The sequence below is a fragment of the Setaria viridis genome, chromosome 2, assembly GCF_005286985.2.
Source record: "Setaria viridis chromosome 2, Setaria_viridis_v4.0, whole genome shotgun sequence".
Taxonomy (NCBI): Eukaryota; Viridiplantae; Streptophyta; class Magnoliopsida; order Poales; family Poaceae; genus Setaria; species Setaria viridis.
Genome location: NC_048264.2, coordinates 940787 through 964809, shown reverse-complemented (window position 1 = coordinate 964809; position 24023 = coordinate 940787). Strand labels below are relative to the sequence as shown.

The following is a 24023-nucleotide window of genomic DNA, read 5'->3' as shown; positions in this document are numbered from 1 at the left end:
TTACCATGCCCATGCAGTTGGTGGGACCAACGGGTAAAAAACGCACGGTGATAATATGCAATAGATGCTGAGAATTTTCCGTCTCCTCCTCCCCTAGTCAACGATTTTGATATCATTTGGCAGAAGTGGACTTTCTGTGTGGGGTATGTGGGTATGGCCCTGAGTGAGAATTGATCTCAATTTGCTCGCTCTTTATAGTATAGTTAATTAATTGAATTATATGGAAAATTTAACTCCGCCGACCATGGTTCATATGGTAACTCCCAATCATAGAACCAACCAATTACCGATCTTTTTAAATTCAAAATAAATTAATAATTTAAAATTATTCACACTGTATGATCAAGTGTAGTAACTTTATAGAACGCACCTAAATCAGATATGCCTTCTTTATGTATAGTCCTTAAACGAAGGGATTACTCTACAGCTCGCAAACTAAAGTACAGCTAAAAGAAAACAAAATCCTAGCTTGTTCCGCACTCTATACACACTCCTAGTCATTTTTTTTTCAAGCGGTTATGTACTTTCCCTTTTCCGGTAAAGCGTTATATAATTCGGAACTACTCTATTAATGTTTCCATATTCTTAGTAGTATATAAATATTATTTCCGGTAAATCACAGCCAAAAGAAAAAATGAACTCCTTGTTCCTCGCTCTACACTTCTAGTCACCTTTTCAAGCAGTTATAAACTTCCTTTTTTGATAAAGTTTTTATTCGATTCCGAACTGCTCTATTAATGTTTCCATAATTTTCAGAGCATGTATTGACATATTCCTAAAGTGTCTATGAAACGTTTAGCATGTCCTATGCAGAGACACATGTATCATGTGTAGTTTTATGAAATTTTTTCAACATGGTAGGGAAAAAAGTGCCAAATAAAGAGAGAGAAACTAATTAAGCACTACCACACACACACATAAAGGTAGATGCTCATTTTATCAAGGAAAAACGATACAAAATGATAAGCATTGCTACTTGGTATATACATACTCGAATGGAAGTACATGAAAATGTTGGTGCGAGTTCAAAGTTGATACGAAAGGCACATGCCAGTACGGTGGGCCCGGGCGGCCATCCCTGTGGGCCCCGGGGTAAGGAGAAGAGGTTGACACGTAGCAGAAGCACGGGTGCTGCCGGAGTGGCAAGCAGGCCAGGCCCACTACCCCTAGAGCATAGCCTCGTCTCCATCACCTCATCAACCCTTCTCCTTCCTTCCTCTGTCCTCTCCATCGCCGGAGGACGACGCCGGCTCGGCCGCCGTGGCAGTGCGGGAGTTCGACGAAGACCGCGACACCGCCGCCGTGGAGCGGCTGGAGCGCGCATGCGAGGTTGGGCCCAGCGGCGGCAAGCTCTGCCTCTTCACTGACCTCCTCGGCGACCCGCTCTGCCGAACAAGTTGAATCTTAGCCCAATCGGATGACAAGTAAAGATAAAGCTGTAGCAGCTCTAGTGCTAAAAGCACTAGCATGATTAGTACTGCAGTAAGGGCCATCCCAGAAGAGTTGTTGCTTTTGTTTTTTGTGTGGATGAACAAATCTTTAACTGAAGCTAGTGTTGTGACAGGATATACAACAGCTTTAGCAGAAGCAGCACCCGTGAAGAAGTGGTCATGTGCAAAAGCCAACTCTGCCTCATTTATCCTACATGCAGCGTCATAATCTAAAAGCAATCCTTTGAGTGTTTTCTGAAGCTTGGATTCAGGACCAGAGAGGCCAAAGACACGGCGCTACGATCATCAGTCGAAACAAGGCCATACCTCCTTCAGCTTTTTACCATCACTTGTGGCTAATGGACCTTCGTTCATCACAAAACCAGATCCTGTCGACTGTAATTTCTATCTGACGTCCAGTTTTAGAGGAGGAATCATCAATCTTTTCGTATTCGTAACCTGCCGAGGTAACAGGATCATAATTGGTTGATTCCATGTGCTCACTCTTCATGTGAACCTGCTGAACATTTCTGCTTTCTTTGTCGAGGGAACAGTTCGCAGCCATACTTGCATAAGTCCTTCCCCCATTCAATGAAATCATCTAAAGCAACCAAGAAATAAACTGCAATAGAGTAGACAAGGGTCATAGTAGACCTGAAATCTGTGTCAATCTTCCACATAGCCACGAGGCTCAGCGGAACGCCTCGTGTATTGCTTGTTGTCGTCAACACTGTAGGCTGCCACATACAGTTTGTGCTTCCCAGGGCCATGGCAAATGGGAAAGCACACAAGCCCGAAGCAATTCGCTCGCAGCAACAGAAGGGGATGACCGAGCGAGACCAAGAGTGTGGATCAGCATTGCTAGAGCAGCGCCTCCACCAGCCAAAGACGACCTGAATAGCGTGTACAAGGACTGCCAGCACGAAGAACACTTGAACCTGGGTAGCGATGGCCTCTTTCCGTGTGCAACCAAGGGGCAAAATCTTCGGCAGCCTTTGCCACCCTCACTTTCGATTCACTTAGGTGGAATAAACCCATTGCATTCATCATCTGCTTGCACGGCTAATCTTGAAGTATGGATGGACACTCAAACAGGTTTATGAGCTGGTATAAGGTTTTATCAAAGGATAACAGTATTTAATTTGTTGCTTATAAACTATGCCTTCCTTGAACTTCTCCATGGATCACAATGCGGCGATTGTCCGGGACACTGCACTACAATGGCTTCGAGCTGCAGGACGCATGTGTGTCAGTGCCGGATGCTCGGTCAGGCGATATGCAGAACAGCTTACAAACAAGAGCACAATGCTTGACACCAATGATCAACCTAAAAATTGTTTCAGAGATACAATCCCGTCCTCGTACAATATGAAGAACCCTAGAGGTCGCAAACCAAATTCAAAACTAATCTTAGAGGATGCTAATAGCTAAAGTGCTGTCCCACCAAAAGCTGCTATTAACACATCACTACCATTCAATTATTCCCCAGCCTTGATATAGAGTGTACACGTGAGGTACTCGATCTTGGTCTTGCACATGTAGAGGCTGCCCGCAACTACAGGGAAAAAAAAGAAAAAAATTGAATTAAAATCAAATAGCTGAGGAATAAAATTTCTACTCTCAGTAATCGCCACTCGGTCTTTGCACTCAGTAATCACAACAGGAGACAATGAAACATAGCATATCCCGATTTACTGCAGTAAGTTACTACCTGTTCATTTGAACCATTGCTAGATGTGAATTCATATCTTACATATTAGCTATCTGAATTCAGGGTTCGCTTAATTGCAGGAGTTGTGCAGGAAGATAACAGAGTGTGTCCCGATGCAGGAGAAGAGCCTAGCTTTATCAAAAGAGCTTGCGGCCCTGAAGCTGTACGTTTTTTTTACCTGAATAATGCAACTACTTGAGTAAAAATTGGTTTTGTTGAGTGAAAATTGAGTATCATCGCCCTGAATCATGGGAACCATTTGGTTACTATGCTAGTTATAATAGTAGACTCAACTAAAATTGAGGTCATATATGTCAATCTAATCCATCAAGTCATGCAGCTTGTAAGTCGTTGTTTCTTCCTTTGTTGTGTTCCTTCTATTTACTGTAATAACTCATGCAGCTTGTTGGTATCCTTTGTGTGTTGTTTAGTCCTTACATTTGATTATAGTGGAAATTATTTTTATGTTAATTTTGGGAATTGGAAGTGCTGATTTACAATGCAGACTGATGAGTTATCGCTAAAAATATTTCTTATGGAAGAAGACCTCTCTTCCAGCAAAAAGAACGGAGAGAAATAATGACAAGAAAAGGATCAAAACCGGATTTCTTATGGAAGAAGACCTTTCTTTTCAATTGTTTGTTTGAATATTGTGGATTGATTGATCTGATCATAAGTAAAGAGTTGAAGGTTCCGTATGTTAGTGGAAAGGTTCATTTACATCAGAAATATTTTGACAAAATAAAAATTTTAGTTAGTTCTTGAGGATTTTTTAAGATTATTTATGTATATAACCCTATGTAGAGTGGAAACAAATATTTGATAACACAAGACCTGGACTTTGATATTATAAATATAATTTTTTTAATTCTAAGCTAAAATTTCCAACCTAGGCTTCTTTGTATTTTTGTTGGTCCAGGTAACTCTGATATCTCAAGCGAAAAGCCATTATAAGATTAAGGAATCAGTTGAAGAGAAACATTCAGAATTCTTCTCATCATTCCGTGTAGTCCTTGGAGATGGGGGAGTGTTTCTACATGAACTTTATATACTCCTACCTAGTTATATTTACAAACCTATAAAGGATTCGTAACTTAGTTCTCTTGTTTTCACATGTTTTTTATATATGCTCTTTACATGAACTTGTTCTTGACAACAATGACAAAACCGTCTATTATGCACCATTGAAAAGATCCAGAATGATAAGATCTTTTAATTGCTGAAAAGATCTTTTCAATGGCACATAAAAGAGGGTTTTCTTTCATTTGCTGATGAGATCTTTTCATTTGCACAAAAAAGAGGGTTTTCTTAAGATATGTTGTCGTTGTCAAGAACATTCTCATGTAAAGTTAACAAGGAGCATAATATAAAAAACTTGTGAAAAGCAAGAGAACAAAGTTGCAAATCCTTTATAGGACTAGAAATATAATTAGGTAGGAGTCAAACTCCCATAGAAGCACCCCCCCCTATTCCAATCACTATACCAAATGAAGAGTAGGACTTGTAAAGTTTCTTTAAAACTGATTCCTTGTTATTATAGTGGCTTTTTGCTTGAGATATAGAGTTCTCTGCACCAACAAAGAAAACAATTTAAATTGCAGTGTATTATAGCTTCAATTTGAAAAAAAATAGTTATTTTTCTAATATCAAGTTAAGGTCGAGGATGTAACAATTGTTGTTATCAAACATTTATTTCCATAGAGTAATAATATCATCTATACGGAAACGATTGTTGGTCGATCGAGAAGTTGGCCGATTTCACTATTTAACTTTTTCAGTGGTGACAACAATATGATAATAAAATAAACTAGAAAATCCAAATTTAAATAAGATAATGGTCGAAAGCCATATTACTTATACGGAAATTATTCAAAAACGTGCCCTGGTAAACAAGATTTTCGGCTACGGTATTTTGTCCCTCAAGAACCATCTGACAATTTATTTTGGCAACTTTTTTTATATAAATGCACCTTTTCATTGACAAGCGGAACATTCAAACCTTTTATGATAATTAGATCAATAATCAATTCACAACATTGAAACAAATGGTTGAGAAAAGAGTTCTTCTTTCATAATAAATAAGGTCCCGGCTATAATTTCATATCTAAACTGAACATGGATGTAAACCTTTTTTTTTATTATAGAGGAACCAAAACAGGCAAATTGACGTTTGCATACAAGATTTGTGAGAAGGAGAATAATTGCACTCGGCAAACATGTTTCTTTGCCGAGTGCCACTAACGGACACTCAGCAAATGTACTAATGGACGGCACACAGACTAACGGATGTCCACGTGGCGGGTTTTTGCCAAGTGCCTAGCTTTTGCCGAGTGTTTTTTTTCTTGTTTGCCGAGTGCCGAGCTTTCGAGTGTTTTTTACCTCTTTTGCCGAGTGCAATTATTTTGCCAAGCATTTTGTCACAGCACTCGGCAAAGAGCCTGTTTGCCGAGTGCCCGATGGAATGCACTCGGCAAACATTGTTGCACTCGGCATACACCGAGTATTGTGACAGGATATATAACAGCTTTAGCAGAAGCAGGTCCCGTGAAGAAGTGGTCATGTGCAAAAGCCAACTCTGCCTCAATTATCGTACATGCAGCGTCATAATCTAAAAGCAATCCTTTGAGTGTTTTCTGAAGCTTGGATTCAGGACAAGAGAGAGGCCAAAGAAACGGCGCTACGATCATCAGTCGAAACAAGGCCATACCTCCTTCAGCTTTTTACCATCACTTGTGGCTAATGGACCTTCGTTCATCACAAAACCAGATCCTGTCGACTGTAATTTCTATCTGACGTGCAGTTTTAGAGGAGGAATCATCAATCTTTTCGTATTCGTAACCTGCCAAGGTAACAGGATCATAATTGGTTGATTCCATGTGCTCACTCTTCATGTGAACCTGCTGAACATTTCTGCTTTCTTTGTCGAGGGAACATTCGCAGCCATACTTGCATAAGTCCTTCCCCCATTGAATGAAATCATCAAAAGCAACCAAGAAATAAACTGCAATAAACGGCTAATCTTGAAGCATGGACGGACGACACACGGACAGGTTTATCCTGGTATCAGGTTTTATCAAAGAATTATGAGATCCCATTTCGGATGATGTCTACACACAAGCAACCATGTCATCCCTCATGTAAGCTTTGTTCACTAAACATGGATGTTATTTGACAAATTGTTGATTAAATGTTGCAAAGTTTCCAAGCAAAATTTGCCCCTACAATGTTGAGTTTCTTTCGAGGAACTTACTTTGTTGGTCAGAGGGAGTATGAAAAAAAAAGGAATTTGACAATGTAGTATCTGACAACAAGATTGCAGAGGACAATTGACAAAGCAGAAGAAGTGATAGAGCATAAAAGCAAGGAGCAAGCATACCTTGAACAGAAGCTTTTCGGCAGAAAGAAGATGGCGTGGCAATGTGGCAATCCGGGCAGCGGCAAGTCAGAAACCAGCGATGTCTACAAGAGCGGAAGAATGCATGCATCCTAATAACCAGCTGGATATCTCTGAACGTCCATGGGCAATTCAGCATCATCTTGTAGTGATGGACAAACCGCCGCCGCGCCCGGAGATCGATCGTCTTCTCCGCGGCCGAGGTCGCGACGCCACCCGTGCCGAATGCCTCCTACCCGCGCGGCGCCTTCGCGCCTACTTGTAGTGGAATGCCCGGCGCACGCGCAGCGCATGCCCGTGGCGTGTCCCCGCCGCCTCGTCGCCGTGGCTCTCGCCGTCCTGTTGTCCTCCGACTCCGAGGTAACCGCGCCGCCGCTCTCGGTGTCTCTCCGACTCCTAACCTATGGCCTCCGCCATTACCCTATCTAGAACAGTGCGTGAGCTCGCCGCTCGCCCGGGTGTACATGCGCCGTGCTTCCACCGGACGGAGGTCGTCGTCTCCACCGGACCGCCGCCGCGCTCATGGCCTTGGCGACGCCGACGCCACCGGTGCGTCTTCTTCCTCACTGCGCCTTCGTAGGTACATCAGTACAGCACAGTCCATCCTCCGCAACCGATCACATCTGCCATGGCGACGATCGAACGGCATCGCTTGCGAAGCCGTGCTGCCCGATCGGGTGCACATTGGCGTTGACTTCGCCATGAATGCATGCGTGATGCAGATTGCTGGCCTCGACAAGGGGTCTGCGAGGTTGACGATGTCGACGAGACGATCACGCATGTCGTCGTTGACGAGCTGGCCGGCTAAACTTCAGGCCCCTGGGAAGATGAACAAAACGACGTGCGGAAGGTGGAGGCGGGGACGAAGCGCGTGCCAGGCCATGCGTTGCAGGGGAAGCCGAGCACGGGCGGCTCGCGGTGGCGCTCGCGGAACCGGCGGCGGAAGCCGGTGAGTGCCCTCGACGAGCGCGGGGTGTGCGGGGCGGGAAGCGCGGCACCTTGACAAGCTCAAGCTCCGAGATCCTGGCCGCGCAAAGGGAATCCTACGGTCCACGTGGCCTAGGGCCCGGACGGTCAATGAGATACCGTCCGGGGTGGACGGTAAATGAAATGCCGTCCACCCCGTGTGTCCCGCTCGCGCTCGCCGCCGCCGCGGCGCCCGGCGGCGTCGGAGATGAGAGCTCCGAGTAGATGCGCCTGAGCAAATCCTTCCGGTGCGGCGCCCGCCTTAGCACCTATACTCGCCGGTCGCCGCGGAATGCCCCGCGCATGCAGGCCCGTGGTGCGCGCGTGTCGCCGCCGCCTCGTCGTCGCGCGCGTCCTGTTTGTCCTCCGATTGAACCGCCACCGCTTCGAGGGCCTTGCCGACGGTGACTGCGGCCTCTCTGGCATGCCACCGTCCAGAACACCGCATGAGCTCAGGCTGCGAACTCAGGCCGAGCCTGACAGACACGGTCCGTGCGCCCTGTCTGTCTGCAATGGCATCTCCGCACAATACTCAAACGTTCAACGGCGAATTCATGGTTTCTTTGCGACAGGTTATCGATCAGAGAGTATGATCAGCAACACGCATGGATTACGCCTGCTGTCAAAAACCTCAACTTTCAGATATTACTGTCAAGAGGCCCGAGTGTTAATCCCGAAGAGTTCTGAATTCGTTTCTTATTTTTAACAACACCGACGATCGAGAGCTTCTGCTCATGCGTTTCCCTGTCACTGTCATTGTTGACCACTCAGCGAATCCATCCTGACAGACATTTACGGTGGCTCTGCATGACAGACATCCATCCTGACAGCGAATCCCATTGTTGCTTATAAACTGTGCAATCTGCCTGGAATTAGGTGTTTCCGTTGAGCCGAAAGAAATCGTAAAACAAGAGGGTTTGCAAGCCATTACGACGCTACATTTTTATTTGAAATCTTACAAATGTCCGAATAATCATCCAAATTAAATTAGCTAATAAATAGTACATTCCGACGAACAGCAAGATTATCCAACATGCAAGATTCTGATTTCCCACGAGTACCTCATCACCTACCTATACCTACGTGGCCACTTTGCTGGTCCACTGCAGGCACCACTCACAAGCGCCGGGACTATTCCGATTTCCCAGTATGCACAGTACTACATTATACTACTATTCGAAAAGGATTCGTATGTTACATACGACAGTTCAGATTAATTGTATACTACTAAAACCTTAAGCTGTAGTATAGGTAGTATGCACGAGTAGTATAGGAGTATGTTTGGAAATATGTATAATGGAATTGTTGAAATATATCACGTCTTTCTTAATTATCCTATCTTATTTCCTTTATCTTGTTTCCTTTACTCCTCGCATCTCCTCATTTCCACCTCTCGACTAGCTAGCGGCGATGGCGGTAGCGACTGGTAGCGGCGGGCAACATCGACTGGCGGCGACTGTGCGGGGGGGGGGGGGGGGGCCTCGGGGGGGCCTCGTCCACGAAAATGCAAGATCCATTTGAGCCGCTGGAGGCTCCATGCCACATCCACCTGTCCACGGCGACCCCTCTCTCTCGTTGCCGCCGCCATCACTTGAAAGGGGAGAAAAGCGTGGATAGGTTCTTGCGCTTCGGTTAAAAACAAGGATCCAGGCTTCTCCAAGAAGCATTTTCTTGCGTCGCCCACCAAGGCGAAAGCCGCCAACGGCAAGGGCGGCGGCGGCGTTGCTCCGCTTGGCGATGGCTTTGGTGATCTCAAGTCCAAGGCCGAGGGGGAGCAGCAACGGGCAGGTTTTGGCTCAAAGAGCCTGGATTTTGGTACGCGTGATGAATCTTTGCTTTCTTTGGTTGCTTTCTCTGAAGCGAGGTCCCGATCTTTATCTTTTCAGTTAGTTATTACTATAGTTTAGAGAGGATCTTTGGAAGTAAAGAAGCAGATCGGCAGTCAGTTCTTTATATGAAAAGGGAATTTTTGGTTTTTTTATTGATTTATTGGGCTCTGGAAGATTTGATAGCCAAGTGTAGTGTTATCTCTGCATTAATCTCTTGTGGCCCATGCATCATACTGTGATTTATTGCTTTAGTTTATCTTAATTACCATTCCCTTTTTCAATTAGTTTATATCAGTAGCACGTGCATGTGTGGATTGTTCTTGATGATACAACCTTTCGCTGCAGACGGGAAGCCGGTGTCTGAATCCACATCTAGCTCCGCTCGCAGCACGGAACCAACGCCGGAAGGAGAAGGCATGGTACTCCAGGCGCTGTTGCCTGCCGAGCTTTGGTCTTAGTCGTCTGACCTTAATTAGATGAGAGAGTGAGAGGGGGCAGAAGATGAGCTAGCTCTAGGCCATAAAACAAGAGGGTCCGAATAATCATCCAAATTAAATTAGCTAATAAAGAGTATATAGTACATTCCGACGAACAGCATACTATATATATCCAACGTGCTGATTAAGACCTGTGTGTCGTCGGTGTGTGCAGCAGAGCAGGCTCCATTTCTAATGTCCCACGAGCACCTCATCACTTTGCTAGTCCACTGCAGGCACCAATCACAAGCGCTGCCGGTTCAACACCTACCACCATCTCATATTCGATCTCTCCAACCGGTGGCATATCCTCGCCCGGCCCTATATATTGGTTGACCCATCGATCGTGCATTAGCAGCTTCTTTTCTTCAAAAATGAAGATCACCGTGAACTCGTCGAAGCCCGTCAAGCCCGCCACCGCCGTACGCCCCCCGGCCGGACGTCGTGCCGCTCTCGGTGTTCGACAAGGTGAACTTCGACACGTACGTCTCCGTCATCTACGTCTTCCGCCCACCGACGCCGCCCAACGCCGCGCTCGAGGCGGGCCTCGCCAGGGCGCTCGCCGAGTACCCCGAGTGGGCGGGGCGGCTCGGCGTGGACGGCCGCGGGAACCGGGCCATCCTCCTCCTCAACGGCGAGGGCGCGCGGCTCGTGGAGGCCACGGCGGACGTCGCCCTCGACACCGTCCTGCCTCTGAGCCCGGCGCCGGAGGTGAGGAGCCTGCACCCGAGCGAGGACGGTGCCGAGGAGGTCATGCTCGTCCAGCTCACGCGGTTCGCGTGCGGCGGGCTCGCCGTCGGGTTCACCGCGCACCACCTCGTCTCCGACGGCCGCGCCACCAACAACTTCTTCCTCGCGTGGAGCCAGGCCACCCGCGGGGTCCCAGTCGACCCGGTGCCCGTCCACGACCGCGCCTCCTTCTTCAAGCCCCGCGACCCGCCGCGGGTCGAGTTCGACCACAGCGGCGTCGAGTTCAAGAAGCCGGAGCCGGCGGCCGCGCCGCTGCACTCGGAGGCCGGTAACAACGTCAACGACGAGGTGTTGGTCCACAAAGCCCACTTCAGCCGGGAGTTCATCGCCAGGCTCAAGTCCCAGGCGTCCCCGCCGGGCGGCCGGCCCTGCAGCACGCTGCGGTGCGTGGTGGCGCACCTGTGGCGGTGCATCACGGCGGCGCGGGGGCTCCACGCCGCCGGCGCGGCCACCACCAGCGTCTGCATCGCCGTCGACGGGCGCGCGCGGATGATCCATCCGGTGCCGGACGGGTACACGGGCAACGTGGTGCTGTGGGCGCGCCCCACCGCGGCGGCGCGGGACCTGGTGGCGCGGCCGCTGCGGCACGCGGTGGAGCTCATCAACCGGGAGCTTGCCCGGGTCGACGGGAGCTACTTCGGGTCCTTCGTCGACTTCGCGGCGTCGGGGGCGGTGGAGGTGGAGGGGCTGGTGCCGGTGGCCGACGCGGCGGAGATGGTGCTGAGCCCCAACATCGAGGTCGACAGTTGGCTGCGGATCCCGTTCTACGACCTCGACTTCGGCGGCAGCCGGCCGTGTTTTTTCATGCCGAGCTACCTCCCGGTGGAGGGCCTCCTCATCCTCGTGCCCTCCTACTACAGGGACGGCAGCATCGACGCCTACGTCACTCTCTTCAGCCGCCACATGGACGCCTTCAAGACACTACTAGTGAATGGACCCACGGCCTCAGTGCCGATTGGAATAGGACCCGATACTAACACTACTGGAAAAATCACCTCTAGTACGGGTAGTAACTCCCCTCTAGTACCGGTTGTACAACTGGTACTGGACAATCCGGTACTAGAGGGGTCCTTTAGTACCGGTTGAAATAACCGGTACTAAAGAACTCTTTACCCTTTAGTATCGGTTAGGGATACCAACCGGTACTAAAGGGGCTGCCTCATTAGTACCGATTGGTATCCCCAACCGGTACTAATTTTTTTCCTTTCTTTTCTTATTTTATATTTTTTATTCTATATTCGTATTTCGTATTTGTTTTCTTTACGTATACCAGTTTTAATATATGTAAAGTTCTATTTATCTTTAATATTACATTTGAGATCTTAGAGAGAACCACTTCTGATAATAATTCAAATACATAAGAAAAGTAAGTACTTAAGTTCATACAACATTACTTGGCTCAGAGAGAAGTTCAAATACATAAAATAAATGTTACGTCCATGGATACTACGGGCTTAGTTCAGATAGCTTACATAGATATGGAGCATAATTCATATCTACAATCTTAAAGTCTAGAACATCATCAATATAAGTTAGAGCATGAACTAGTGCACTCTCTAGCGCTTCAGAATGATACTAATTTGGATAACCATAAATCTCAAACAATGGTGTGTATGTCGCTTGAGATGCCTTGTAGAAAGAGAGTTTAGCCTGGAGCGTTAAATATTCAGTGCGTGTCGGGTATCCAACATTGTAACTATATCCCAACCTTTCCATGGCTTGCTCTAGAATCGCTTGAAAGCTTATTACCGCAAAGGTTTGATTATAGATATCCTAAAAGAAGAGAATAACATTATGAAATTTAAAAGATGTAATGTAATTAAAGATAAAAGGATGATTAGATCCATACCATGTCATGTTGATTCAGATGACATAGCCTCTCAGCAGTCATAATCACACTACTACTTCCCTCCTCAAGCGCCTTTATTTAAAATACGAGTAGGCTGGCACAAAGTACCCATGATCCTTTAGCTGTTGCAGGCATACCGCCATAGCAGTCCTTTTGAAAATTATCTTATGTGGTTATGCTGGACCCCATGCGTCAATTGCAACCATCGGCTTGGGCTGCCCTGGTACTCTTGGTGCTCCTCAAATGGGTATTTGAAAAGAGATGTGTAGTCTTCTAATTGGACCAACTACATCAGCTTGCACTCCGGGAGTGGTACCACTTAGCCCTGCGACAACTCGTTTAAGCCATCTAATAATGTTGATAACCTACATTGTATGTAAGTAGAATTAGGAATTATTCATGTGTAGTACAAAACCAATTAGAAGAAGGAAATAATATTACTATGTTCGGAATTGTTTCATTGCTTCGATCGTCTTTTGGCATGACCATACCGGGAGTAGGGAAATGAACACTTGCAGGATGAGACAACGGTGCCACCTCGAGGGTAGTAACATTTCTATATAACATTCCTAGGTTTGAAGTTATCAAATATCCATCAAATTCTAGCTCAAAAACATGTTTAAATAAATAACCATCCGTACTAGTTGAACTTGCAGATCGTGATCATCTCAGCAAGCATTTCTCCACCGGACAGCACCGTACTTCGCCTTGGAAGAGCTCTGATTCTACGAGGAAGGGGACATGGTCTTCCACGGTGTCTGTTGCTACTCTTCCTCCTAGAATCAGAGCTCCTCCTTGACATTCATTGCCACTCGGCGGAGAACATGCTCGCCGAGATGAACATGTTATGCAAGTTCAACAAGTACGGATTTGAAAAAACATATGACATACCAAGCAATTTTCTGGATATATAGTATGAAATTAATTAAAATTGAATTGAAGAAATGCAATTTACAGACAAGGGGTGGCGGTGACAATGATGGGCGGCGAAGGTGACGAGGGGGCGGCAGTCGACAACATGGAGAGGGCGGTCGGCGACGAGAGGACGGACGGGTGAGGAGAGGGTAACAACGATAGAACGACAGGGGCAATGTGGGCTAGGGCGAGTGGCGGCGGGGGTGGCCGGCATCGGGGAGTCGGTGAGGGGAGGCGGCAGCCGGCGGCGGCGTTGGAGGCGGGGCGGTGTCGGGCGAGGTGGGAGCGGCTACGGGGTGGGGCGGCATTGGGATGGTGTCGGGCCGGGGCGAGGCGGTGTCGGGGGGCGGCGACGGAGGTGGCGGACGGAGGCACCGCGACGTGAGGAGGAAGATGAAGTGGAGAGGCGGAAAATGGCTAAGCATTTAGTGCTGGAGCACTGAGCACCCCTTAACCCCCCTAGTACCGGTTCCAAAGAACAACCGGTACTGGAGTGGGGGCCTCTAGTACTGGTTGCAGTTTACAACCGGTACTAGAGGGTCCCCCCGCGTAGGAAATGAAAATGCCCCCCCATCTAGTACCGGTTGTAGTTTACAACCGATACTAGAGGGTCTCCCCATGCGGGAAATAAAAATGCCCCCATCTAGTACCGGTTGTTGTTAAGCACCGATACTAAACGTGTTGCATACCCCTATTTCAATTTCCCACCCATATGTTTATTTAATGGTGCTTAAAAAATTGAAATATTTAATATCCTGGAACTGAAAGTAGCTCTCTTCATCATGGAGCTTGAGCCCCTGGTAAGGTGTTTGACTTGTTGTACTACGTACACGCACATGAACTGGAGTTGCAGTGCCAGCACATTGGAAAGTGGAATTAAGTGGAGCCTGAGCTGACATTAATTGTACCTAGAATAGCAAGTCAGCCCAGGAACCACTTCATTCCACTTTCCAAGGTGCTCGTAGAATCAGAGCTCATCTCGACTTGCACCGTGGAGGGCAGATGCTTTAGAATATCCTTACAAAATTTGTGTTGTCTTATCCTTACAAAATTTATGTTGTCTTATCCTTACAAATTTTTTGTTGTCTTAGCCTTACAAGAGGACCGCTAAGAAGGTCACAATCTAAGTAAGCGACGATGAACCCTAATGAAATCCACTATGGACTGTCTGTAATCTATTATCAATATACCGTACTTGTACCAACAAAAATAACATTCCTCCTAGCTTTGAAGTTAGCAAAAATCCATTGCAACCCTTGATGCTGGTAGCTGTAGAAAGCATCATTGTAGACATCTTTGTAGAAAGATTTTGTTCCTTCCTTGTCTGTACACTGACTGAAACTTCAAAATTGTAAAAGAAAGCATTTCAGAACATCACATAAATTGTAAAAAATACAAACCATTGAACCAAAGACAAAAGATCTTACAACATCCCAGTGGCAATCAATTATTTGAACTGCACATGGAACGTGAAAACTCTTTATGCAATGTTGATAATAACAACCAAGGGCTACTCCCTGGAGTCCACATCTTGCACATCTCAGTCTTGAAGCATGCCTGATTTCTGACTCCAAGTTCTCAACAATGTTAGCCTCAAAGTCCCAGCATACTTTAAAGACACTACCATGTGATAAGCTGATTTGCCTTTGGAAAGTGGTGGCATCTTCTTCATGCCTTTCGAGGCTGAGGTGTTCATGGTAAGCACACCGTACTCTAAGTACTTCATGAGCTTGCTGAGATGAACATGGTGTGCAAGTTCAACAAGTACTTCATGTTGTTGTGCAAGTTTAGAGGAAGGCTATCTTCCAAAGGTCACATTTGTTGTTGTGTAAAAGATGATAAACACAATGTGTTGTGTCCTAAACATGTTTCAAAGATACTACCATGCGATAAGCTCATTTGCCATTGGAAAGTGGTGGAGGAGTTGATGAGAGGTCTCGAGTGCAATTTGATGTGGTACTTTGAAATATATTGATCTCCATCGTCAGAGTGCTCATAAGTATCATTATCATCTACAAATATCTTTGCAATCATTTATTTTGCCAACTACTATCAGATCATTAAAAACTTCATTTTCATCACTTCCATCATCCTCATCATCATCCGTAAATCTCATCATGTCATTATCACTATCATCCTCTTCCTCAGCTTCATCATCTAGAAAATCTTTCAGGATGGCATTATCTGGACATGAGTCTCCAGGTGTTCAATTACTTCTAACTTCCGATCCCCATCAGAAATGTCCAAGTCGACGAGGAAGGTGACCTACCAGCAGCCTTACCATTTTAGGGCTAGCCCGTACCAGCAGCCTTACGCAAGCATTCCCAGACCAACCCAGCCCAGTTGAGAAACTGATTGGTGGAAATGGAGCAACAGTAGCGGGCGCGGGAGCGGTGATTGGCGGTGAATGAATGAATAGTTTCCCTTCCCCCACGCACGCTTTTGTTCATCCTTCCTTCTTCTTTTCCCCTCACTCTCTCCCTTCTTCCTTCCCTCCCACCTTGGTTTGTTTTTTCCCTCCACAATCATTTCCCTCCTCTTCTCCATGGCACCACACTAGTACGGGGTTTTGGCAGTAACCTAGCCATGGTGCTGCACTAGTACCGGGTTGTGGCAGCAACCTAGCCATGGCACCACACCAGTACTGGGTTGTGGTAGCAACCGGTACTAGGAGGTACCCCCTTTTAGTACCAATTGATGCCACCAACCAGTAAAAAAGGGTGCGTGGAGCATTAGTACCAGTTTAAGGCAGCAACCGATACTAATGCTCACCTTTAGTACCGGTTGGGGGCACCCTCTAGGCAGTATCCTTTGGAACCGGTACTAATGCTAACATTAGTATTGGTTCCAAATGCAATCGGTACTAAGGCTAGGGATGAAAGGTCAGTTTTCTAGTAGCGTAGTGTTAGCATTAGTACCAGGTCTAACAGATAGTCCTTGAGGGGGCGCCCGTGAGGCCCTTTAGTACCAGTTGGGGGCACCAACCGGTACTAAAGGGTCCACATTAGTACTAGTTGGTGCCCCAACCGGTACTAATGTGACACCCCTCCTTCAGTACTGGGTAGGAGCACCAACTGATACTAATGTGGACCCTTTAGTACAAGAAGTACATACTACCATCGTACAACTTCAAGTGAGCGTGTTTCCCATCTCTTTCTTTTTCGAACTAGCACTTAGATCAACAGTGAAGACCTCTTCTCCAACACTCACGAAAATGACACTGACCCCTTGTGGAAAACCAACCAGGTAAGTGTTGTAGGCCAACGAGGCATCAAAGGGGAGAAGCTTCTCGAGCTCAATGACTCTACTCAACACCCATCCCACATCTTGATCATCCCTAGACCATAGGCAAAGTTTTGAGTCCTCCAATCTTGTGAATAATCCCAGCCGACCATCTTCCGTCGCCATGTGCTCAACAAAAGGTTCAGATATTAGACTCTTTCGAACATAACAATTAGTTCCATCGGAATCATTCCCCACGTTCTCAAATCATACTAGAGGATTCTATCATTCTTCTAAAACATCAAGTAGATTGAATGGATCATCCAGCGGCATCACAGGCAGCCCCATCCAACTGTCATTGATGGGTTTCCAGACTTTGGGTTGATTGAACGGAGAGGAATCGTGGATGACGACGCGGCCGTGGTAGGAGTCCCACTGCCACCAGCCCTTCCGAACAACTTTGGCATCCTCCGCCCCCGCCACCTGCATAGGCCACCAGCTATCCTGCCCCGCCCCGACCGGCGGCGCCTTTGCTGCCTAGCAACCCGCTACCACTGCCGGTTGAACGCCACCCCCAAGCTCTTCTCTAAGTCCGGCAGCCATAGACCAAACCTGGCAACCCCCCACCCCGAAACCCTAACCCCTATCTTCTTCTTCTTCTTCTCCAACTGCGAGCAACATCTCATCTCCTCCTCCTCTAGCTGCAAGCAGCACGGCGCTTCCAATTCTTCAGTCGCTGCTAACAGGTAGCAGCGCACGCAAGCTGTATAAGGTTTTCGCTATTTTTGTGTTGCTGCAGCTCAGGTTCGTAAATCAACACAGTTCATCTATGAAAACGAATTCAACCAGAGGTCGGCAAGCTAGGATCAAAAGTACTCCCTCCGTTCCAAATTGTATGATTTTTCTAGGTTTATAGATATTATTGTGCATCTAGATATAGTAATATTATTATGCACCTAGACATATACTATATCTAGATGCACAATAATATCTATGAACCTAAAAAAGTTAAAATGACCTACAATATGGAATGGAGGGAGTATGTAGATAAGGCGTTGTTTGATCTTGGATGCTTACCAGTTCGGTTACACCAAAAAAAAAAGATTCTGGTTATCCAACCAATTCAAGCTACACAAGATGGATGGCCAACCAAAATGATTTAGGCAGAACTTTAACATTATTTCACATATATACAAGCCTGATTTGAACTTGGCACCAAGGACCAAGCTAACAAATTCATTCAAGAGAAACAACCTCTTGAACAAAACACAGAAATCTCAAAGGTACGGTATGGAACTCACTAATAATGCTACAGAGATGCTCCAAAGAAACTTCAGTGTTTCAAGTTCAAATGCATTCTCTCGACTCGAGCATAGATTTCCTCACATGAAAGAGACGGTATCCATTATTATTGTAGGCTTTTGGTGCAGTCTAAAGCTCTGGATGGAGTATGGATTATTAGGACCATGCAGGGCCTATTATTACCAGCTTACAGACGACCACGATACTCGACACCAATCATCAACTGAAAATTGTTTCAGAGACATATGAAATATTTTATACAATCCGCAGAACCCTTGAGGTCGACAAATTAAATTGAAAACTAGTCCCAGATAATGCTAAAGTACTGTCCTGCCAAAAAGCACATGCTATATAATGCTCACTACCATTCAATTATTTCCCCTTAGCTTAGAAGGGTGCACTCGACGCATCCGACGATCATGGTCTCGCATCTGTAGAGGCTGACCGCAATGCTACAGAAATGAGAAAAATTGAAATTAGAATCAGATGGTTCATGGTTGAGTAATCAAATTTCTACTCGATAATAAATTTTTATTTTCATCTACCACAAGCACCAACACGATCGACAAGAGAAGATGGACTCTAACTCCATGGAAACACCACTAATTATATTGTTTACTTTAGCATAGATACCTTCATCCATAATTCCATGTTACTGACATAGACACAACTAAGCATTCATAGCTAAGAAAAATGCAGGCTTGCAAGGTTTCAGCTACCCATGAGGTTGATACAAATGTACAAACTCATGCATGTAACTAACTTGTCAAAATAAAAAATCATATTTATATATATCATTATATCCGGTCCTAAATTTGCAAATAAAGTTTATAAATTGCCACTTGCTTCAGTTGCGCTTAGGATCAACTAACAGATATTTTGATTTGTCCAACATTTAGATCGATTATCAAGAGTCAAGACCCCATCATCCATCCAGGACAGTCGTTGTACATATGGATAAGTCCTGTAAACGCCCTTCTCAAAACTGAGAGATGGACTTGTACGGAATTGGTATGCATTGTTTTTTAGCATAAATAAGCAAAGATTTACTTGAAAAATATTGTCATGGTGCCTAAATCAGTACCTGGAGTACGGAAGCTCATGTATGGAACAACGGAGCTGATCCGGCCCTCGTATACCTTCATCACCTTGCTACTTTTTAGATCAACAGTGAAGACCCCATCCCCAACGCACAAGAAAATGACACCAACCCCTTCTGCAAAGCCAAGCAAAAAAGTACGCCAGGCCAACGAACGATCAAAGGGGAGAAGCTTCTCGAGCTCAATGACTCTGTTCGGTGCCCATCCCACATCAGCTTCATCATCCCTTGACCATAGGCAAAGCCGTGTGTCCTCCAATCTTACGAATCCCAGTCGTCGACCACCCTCCGTTGTCATGAGCTGAACACTGGATACTGAGGATGCATCATAGTCATTTCCATCGTAACGAGGCAGATCCATCATAGTCATTTCCCGTGTTCCCAAATCATACTTGAGGATCATACTTGAGGATCCAAACATGAAGTAGAGCGCATTCCCCATTAGCATACTGTGCTGACAATTGAGAGAATCATCAGGGCAATAATCGGCGTAGGTCTGCTCGCTCCACTGGCCGGACTCCGATGAGTAGACATAGGAGAACATCTCCTCGTCATCCTCGCCGGAACCCACGATGACCACGGTGAAGGGCCCATCGTGGCAGTCGAGGTGGTCGCACTCTCCGGTGGCCGCAGCAGCGCATAGCACCGCGGCGGTCCAGTCGTCTCTGTCCGGATCATCATTTGGCATCATGGGCAGCGCGATCCAGGCGTCGGTGATGGGGTTCCAGACGTGGAGGTGGTAGTACGAGGAGCTGTCGTGGAAGAGGACGCGGCCGTGGCGGGCGTCCAACGGCCGCCGCCAGGCGAAAGGCTCGCGCGGGCGGAAGGCAGAGGAGGTGGGGACGAGGACGCCGTCCCAGCGGAAGCCGTACACCCAGGGGTCGCAGAGGAATCCCAGCAGCGGCGCCGTGCGGTGGAACGCGCGGAATCGGCGGCGGAAGGCGGCGCCGGAGACGATGCGGCACCACGGCGTGCTGACGAGCGCGGCGCGGACGAGGCTCGCGGGATCGGACGGCGGGAGGCGGAGGAGGATCTCCTCGATGAGCTCCTCCATCAGCTCCAGCGGCGGCGGCGGCATCGCGGGCGCGGTGGATCGGATCGGAGCGAGGGTTTCGTTTGGTCGAGGAAGGTGAGAGGCGGCGGCTGTGGTGTGGTGTGGCTCTGTCAGGTGGGGCCAGGGAAGCGTTGAGCCAATGCAAATCTGTCCTTCCCTGCGTTTGACTCTAGCAGTCTTGCCGCAGCTCAAATTTCTATCATCCATGGAGGGGAGTAGCCATGGCGAGCAACCGCGTGCACCAGAGACAGCAGCTCAAATTGCTGCTCTCTCCGGTGAGTGGTGATGCAAGTCTGACAGACCCTACGGCAACGAGTGGCTCGGCGCCACCTCCTTCCCCTACGACGACGACGACGTATGATTAACCTTGCTCTGTAAAATCTCAAGAACGCAGCGGTTAGTCACAAAGTTACTGTGTGCGCTATGCGTATCCAGTAACTTTGTTTGTCTAGTGGAATTGGAATGGATTATTCCTGTTCAGAGCTGGAATGTTTTCTTCTGTTTGGAGAGCATCACTCTCATTGGGAATTCAACTGTAAAGTTTTCATGCCCTGTTCTGTTCCATAGTATAGGAATGAACATGTGGTTTTGCATCTTCCATGTCTGGAACTCGTGAAAATTTTCTGAACCAGACTGCTGAACTGTGTACTCTTGAAATCCTATCTTCCAAACAGGATTTAGTTAGACGTTCCTGCATAATTTTCCAAATTCTAATGACTAAACGATGGAATTCCTGCAAGTATAGAAAGTCTAGTCTTCAGTAAAGTCAAAAAGGCTTTCACTTGAGACTGATATTTGGTGCTGACAAGGTATGAAGGGATAATGAGATGTCCTGCCAATGACTCACATGGCTGAAGCCTGAAACGCATCGGTACAAGGAGCTAATCACAGCCAATTGAGCAACAGAGGTAAAAAATTGCAGTGAATCGCAATTGTATTCCTGCAATCCAACAAACTTGTTGCCTATGGCATTCCCGGATCAGATATTCAGGTCTCCTTTCCTCACTTTATATGTGTTAGCAACCCTCTTCCTTAATCCAACAGAACAATACGAGTAGTAGTGTGATACAGTAGTAGCTGAGTTTAGGATGGGAAAGGGCAGCAAGCCAGGGAATGGAAATAGACTAGAGATTCATTAAGGATCACTGGAGAAGAAGATCAGAGTACAGGGGGAGGAAGAGCAACAGAGAGGAGGGAGAAGAACATGAGAGACTTGTTTCTGGTAAGTTCATCCATACCCGCAACTCTCGATGCTGCTCCTTTTGTAGTTTCTGTCTAGGCAAGGCCCAACCAAATCACGGCCCGAGCCCATACAACGGCCCAAGCATAGGATGTTCCTAACATTCCCCCCTTCTTAAGTTTCGGCTTGCCCCGAAGCCGATGTAGAAACTCTGAACCGCCAGGATCCCATCTTGTCTGAAGCTTCACATGATTGAGTGTTTCATCATCAGTGAAAAATTGGCCACAGTTCTGATATGTATGGAATCTAACCAGACCAACTTGAAGAAGGAACTCAACCAATAGACAACTGCCCTTGTTGCAGAACCCAAACAGCCAACAAACCTGACAAACATCATTGTTGCAGCCAGGCAAAATAGATACTGATGAATTCCTCCACAACTCTTCAAGGTACTGCATAATATATGATGTGAATAAATGAAGTGTATCACGACCACACCTCTGTTGCTTCAGACATTGGATTAGCTGCCAGTTTATCTCTGAAACTTGAGCATACTGACAAGTAAACGAGAATGGCCACTGAAGTTGATGATCCCTCGTTATTGAAACTGTAGCAAATTGCCTATAACACTTGATCATCTCTACACTGTAAGTATTGCAAACAAGCACTGCAGTACTAGTTTTGAGTAACCAACCAATCACCAACTGTTTGGCCAATACAATCCCAAACGTTAGCATTAGGCCAGTAGCCTTCATGATAGTGGTATCTCTGTACCCTATGCAGCTCAAGATGTTGGTCATTTGTGCCAGGTAGAGCTTCTGACACATCGAATCAGTGAGCAACTCCATGTAGAGAATTGAGAATAATTGGTTGTACAAGCGCACAAACTGACAGCTACAATTGATTTCAGCAGCTTTACTTGGTGTTATCTCCACAAGTTCACAAACACCACGCTTCCACTTCCTTGCCACTTGAATCAATACAAGGAAACACCTTAGAAATTGATCATACATTTGTCCAGTTCCTGTGAGCACAGGTGGTGGCCACGGCTCAATCTTAACTAACCTCACTGGTATTGCTGCCAAGTGTTCCTGTGAATTCTCAGCTTCTGGATGCAGAAATCTGAATTCTAGTTGGGAGTTTAATAAATTGTTTATCTCCAACAGCTCAAATATGTCTAGCATCTCACAAATATCCTTATAGCTAGAATTTGTACTGCCGAGAAAAATATTCCATGGCTCCACAAATATACTGTCAGCAACATCTTGCATAATTTTTACTTGAGTAATCAAATTTGTATCATCAAGACACTTGAATAATCCCCAGGTGCTCAATTACTTCTGACTTCCGATCCCCATCAGAAATGTCCAAGTCAACGAGGAAGGTGACCTACTAGCAGCCTTGCCATTTTAGGGCCAGCCCGTACCAGCAGCCTTACGCAAGCATTCCCAGCCCAGCCTAGCCCAGTTGAGAAACTGATTGGTGGAAATGGAGTAGCAGTAGCGGGCGCGGGAGCGGTGATTGGCGGTGAATGAATGAATAGTTTCCCTTCCCCCGCGCACGCTTTTGTTCGTCCTTCCTTCTTCTTTTCCCTCACTCTCTCCCTTCTTCCTTCCCTCCACCTTGGTTCATTTTTTCCCCTCCACAATCCATTTCCCTCTTCTCCATGGCACTGCACTAGTACTGGATTTTGGCAGTAACCTAGCCATGGCGCCGCACTAGTACCAGGTTGTGGCAGCAACCTAGCCATGGCACCGCACCAATACCGGGTTGTGGCATCAACCGGTACTAAGGGGCCGGTACTAGAGGGTACCCCCTTAGTACCGGTTGATGCCACCAACCCGTACTAAAGGGTGCGTGGAGCATTAGTACCGGTTTGAGGCAGCAACCGGTACTAATGCTCACCCTTTAGTACCGGTTGTTGCCCCCAACCGGTACTAAAGAGGTCCTCGAGGGCGCCCTCCAAGCAGTATCCTTTGGAACTGGTACTAATGCTAACATTAGTACCGGTTCCAAATGCAACCGGTACTAAGACTAGGGATGAAAGGTCAGTTTTCTACTAGTGTACTATTAGCATTAGTACCAGGCCTAACAGATAGTTCCCGAGAGGGCGCCCGTGAGGCCCTTTAGTACCAGTTGGGGGCACCAACCGGTACTAAAGGGTCCACATTAGTACTGGTTGGTGCCCCAACCGGTACTAATGTGACACCCCTCCTTTAGTACCGGGTAGGAGCACCAACCGATACTAATGTGGACCCTTTAGTACAAGAAATACATACTACCACGTACAACTTCAAGTGAACATGTTTCCCGTCTCTTTCTTTTTCGAACTAGCACTTAGATCAACAGTGAAGACCTCTTCTCCAACACTCACAAAAATGACACCGACCCCTTGCGGAAAACCAACCAGGTAAGTGTTGTAGGCCAACGAGGCATCAAAGGGGAGAAGCTTCTCGAGCTCAATGACTCTACTCAACACCCATCCGACATCTTGATCATCCCTAGACCATAGGCAAAGTTTCGAGTCCTCCAATCTTGTGAATAATCCCAGCCGACCGTCCTTCAGATATTAGACTATATCGCACATAACAAGGTAGTTCCATCAGAGTCATTCCCCACGTTCTCAAATCATACTAGAGGATTCTGTCATTCTTCTGAAACATCAAGTAGATTGAACGGATCATCCAGCGGCATCGCGGGCAGCCCCATCCAACTGTCCCTGATGGGTTTCCAAACTTTGGATTGATTGAAGGGAGAGGAATCGTGGAGGACGACGTGGCCGTGGCAGGAGTCCCACTGCCGCCAGCCCTTACGAACAACTTTGGCGTCCTCCGCCCCCACCACCT

The 24023-nt window shown here is 46.8% G+C and overlaps 1 protein-coding gene, 1 long non-coding RNA gene and 1 pseudogene across 2 annotated transcripts; 2 read left to right on the top strand and 1 right to left on the bottom strand.

Moving 5' to 3' along the window:
* The first annotated feature begins 1025 nt into the window (after positions 1-1025).
* LOC117846227 (uncharacterized) lies at positions 1026-1888 on the top strand. Its single transcript, XR_004638259.2, has 2 exons — positions 1026-1482; positions 1565-1888. It is a non-coding gene; the product is annotated as an uncharacterized lncRNA (long non-coding RNA).
* Positions 1889-10180: 8292 nt separating this feature from the next.
* On the top strand, positions 10181-17406 carry LOC117842613 (agmatine coumaroyltransferase-2-like; annotated as a pseudogene).
* Positions 17407-18047: 641 nt separating this feature from the next.
* Positions 18048-20021, bottom strand: LOC117842608 (uncharacterized). Its single transcript, XM_034723089.2, has 2 exons — positions 18929-20021; positions 18048-18296 (listed from the first exon to the last, which is right to left on the bottom strand). The coding sequence occupies exons 1-2, from the start codon at positions 20019-20021 to the stop codon at positions 18262-18264; spliced, it is 1128 nt and encodes a 375-aa protein (XP_034578980.1). The 3' UTR covers positions 18048-18261.
* Between the last annotated feature and the right edge of the window lie 4002 nt (positions 20022-24023).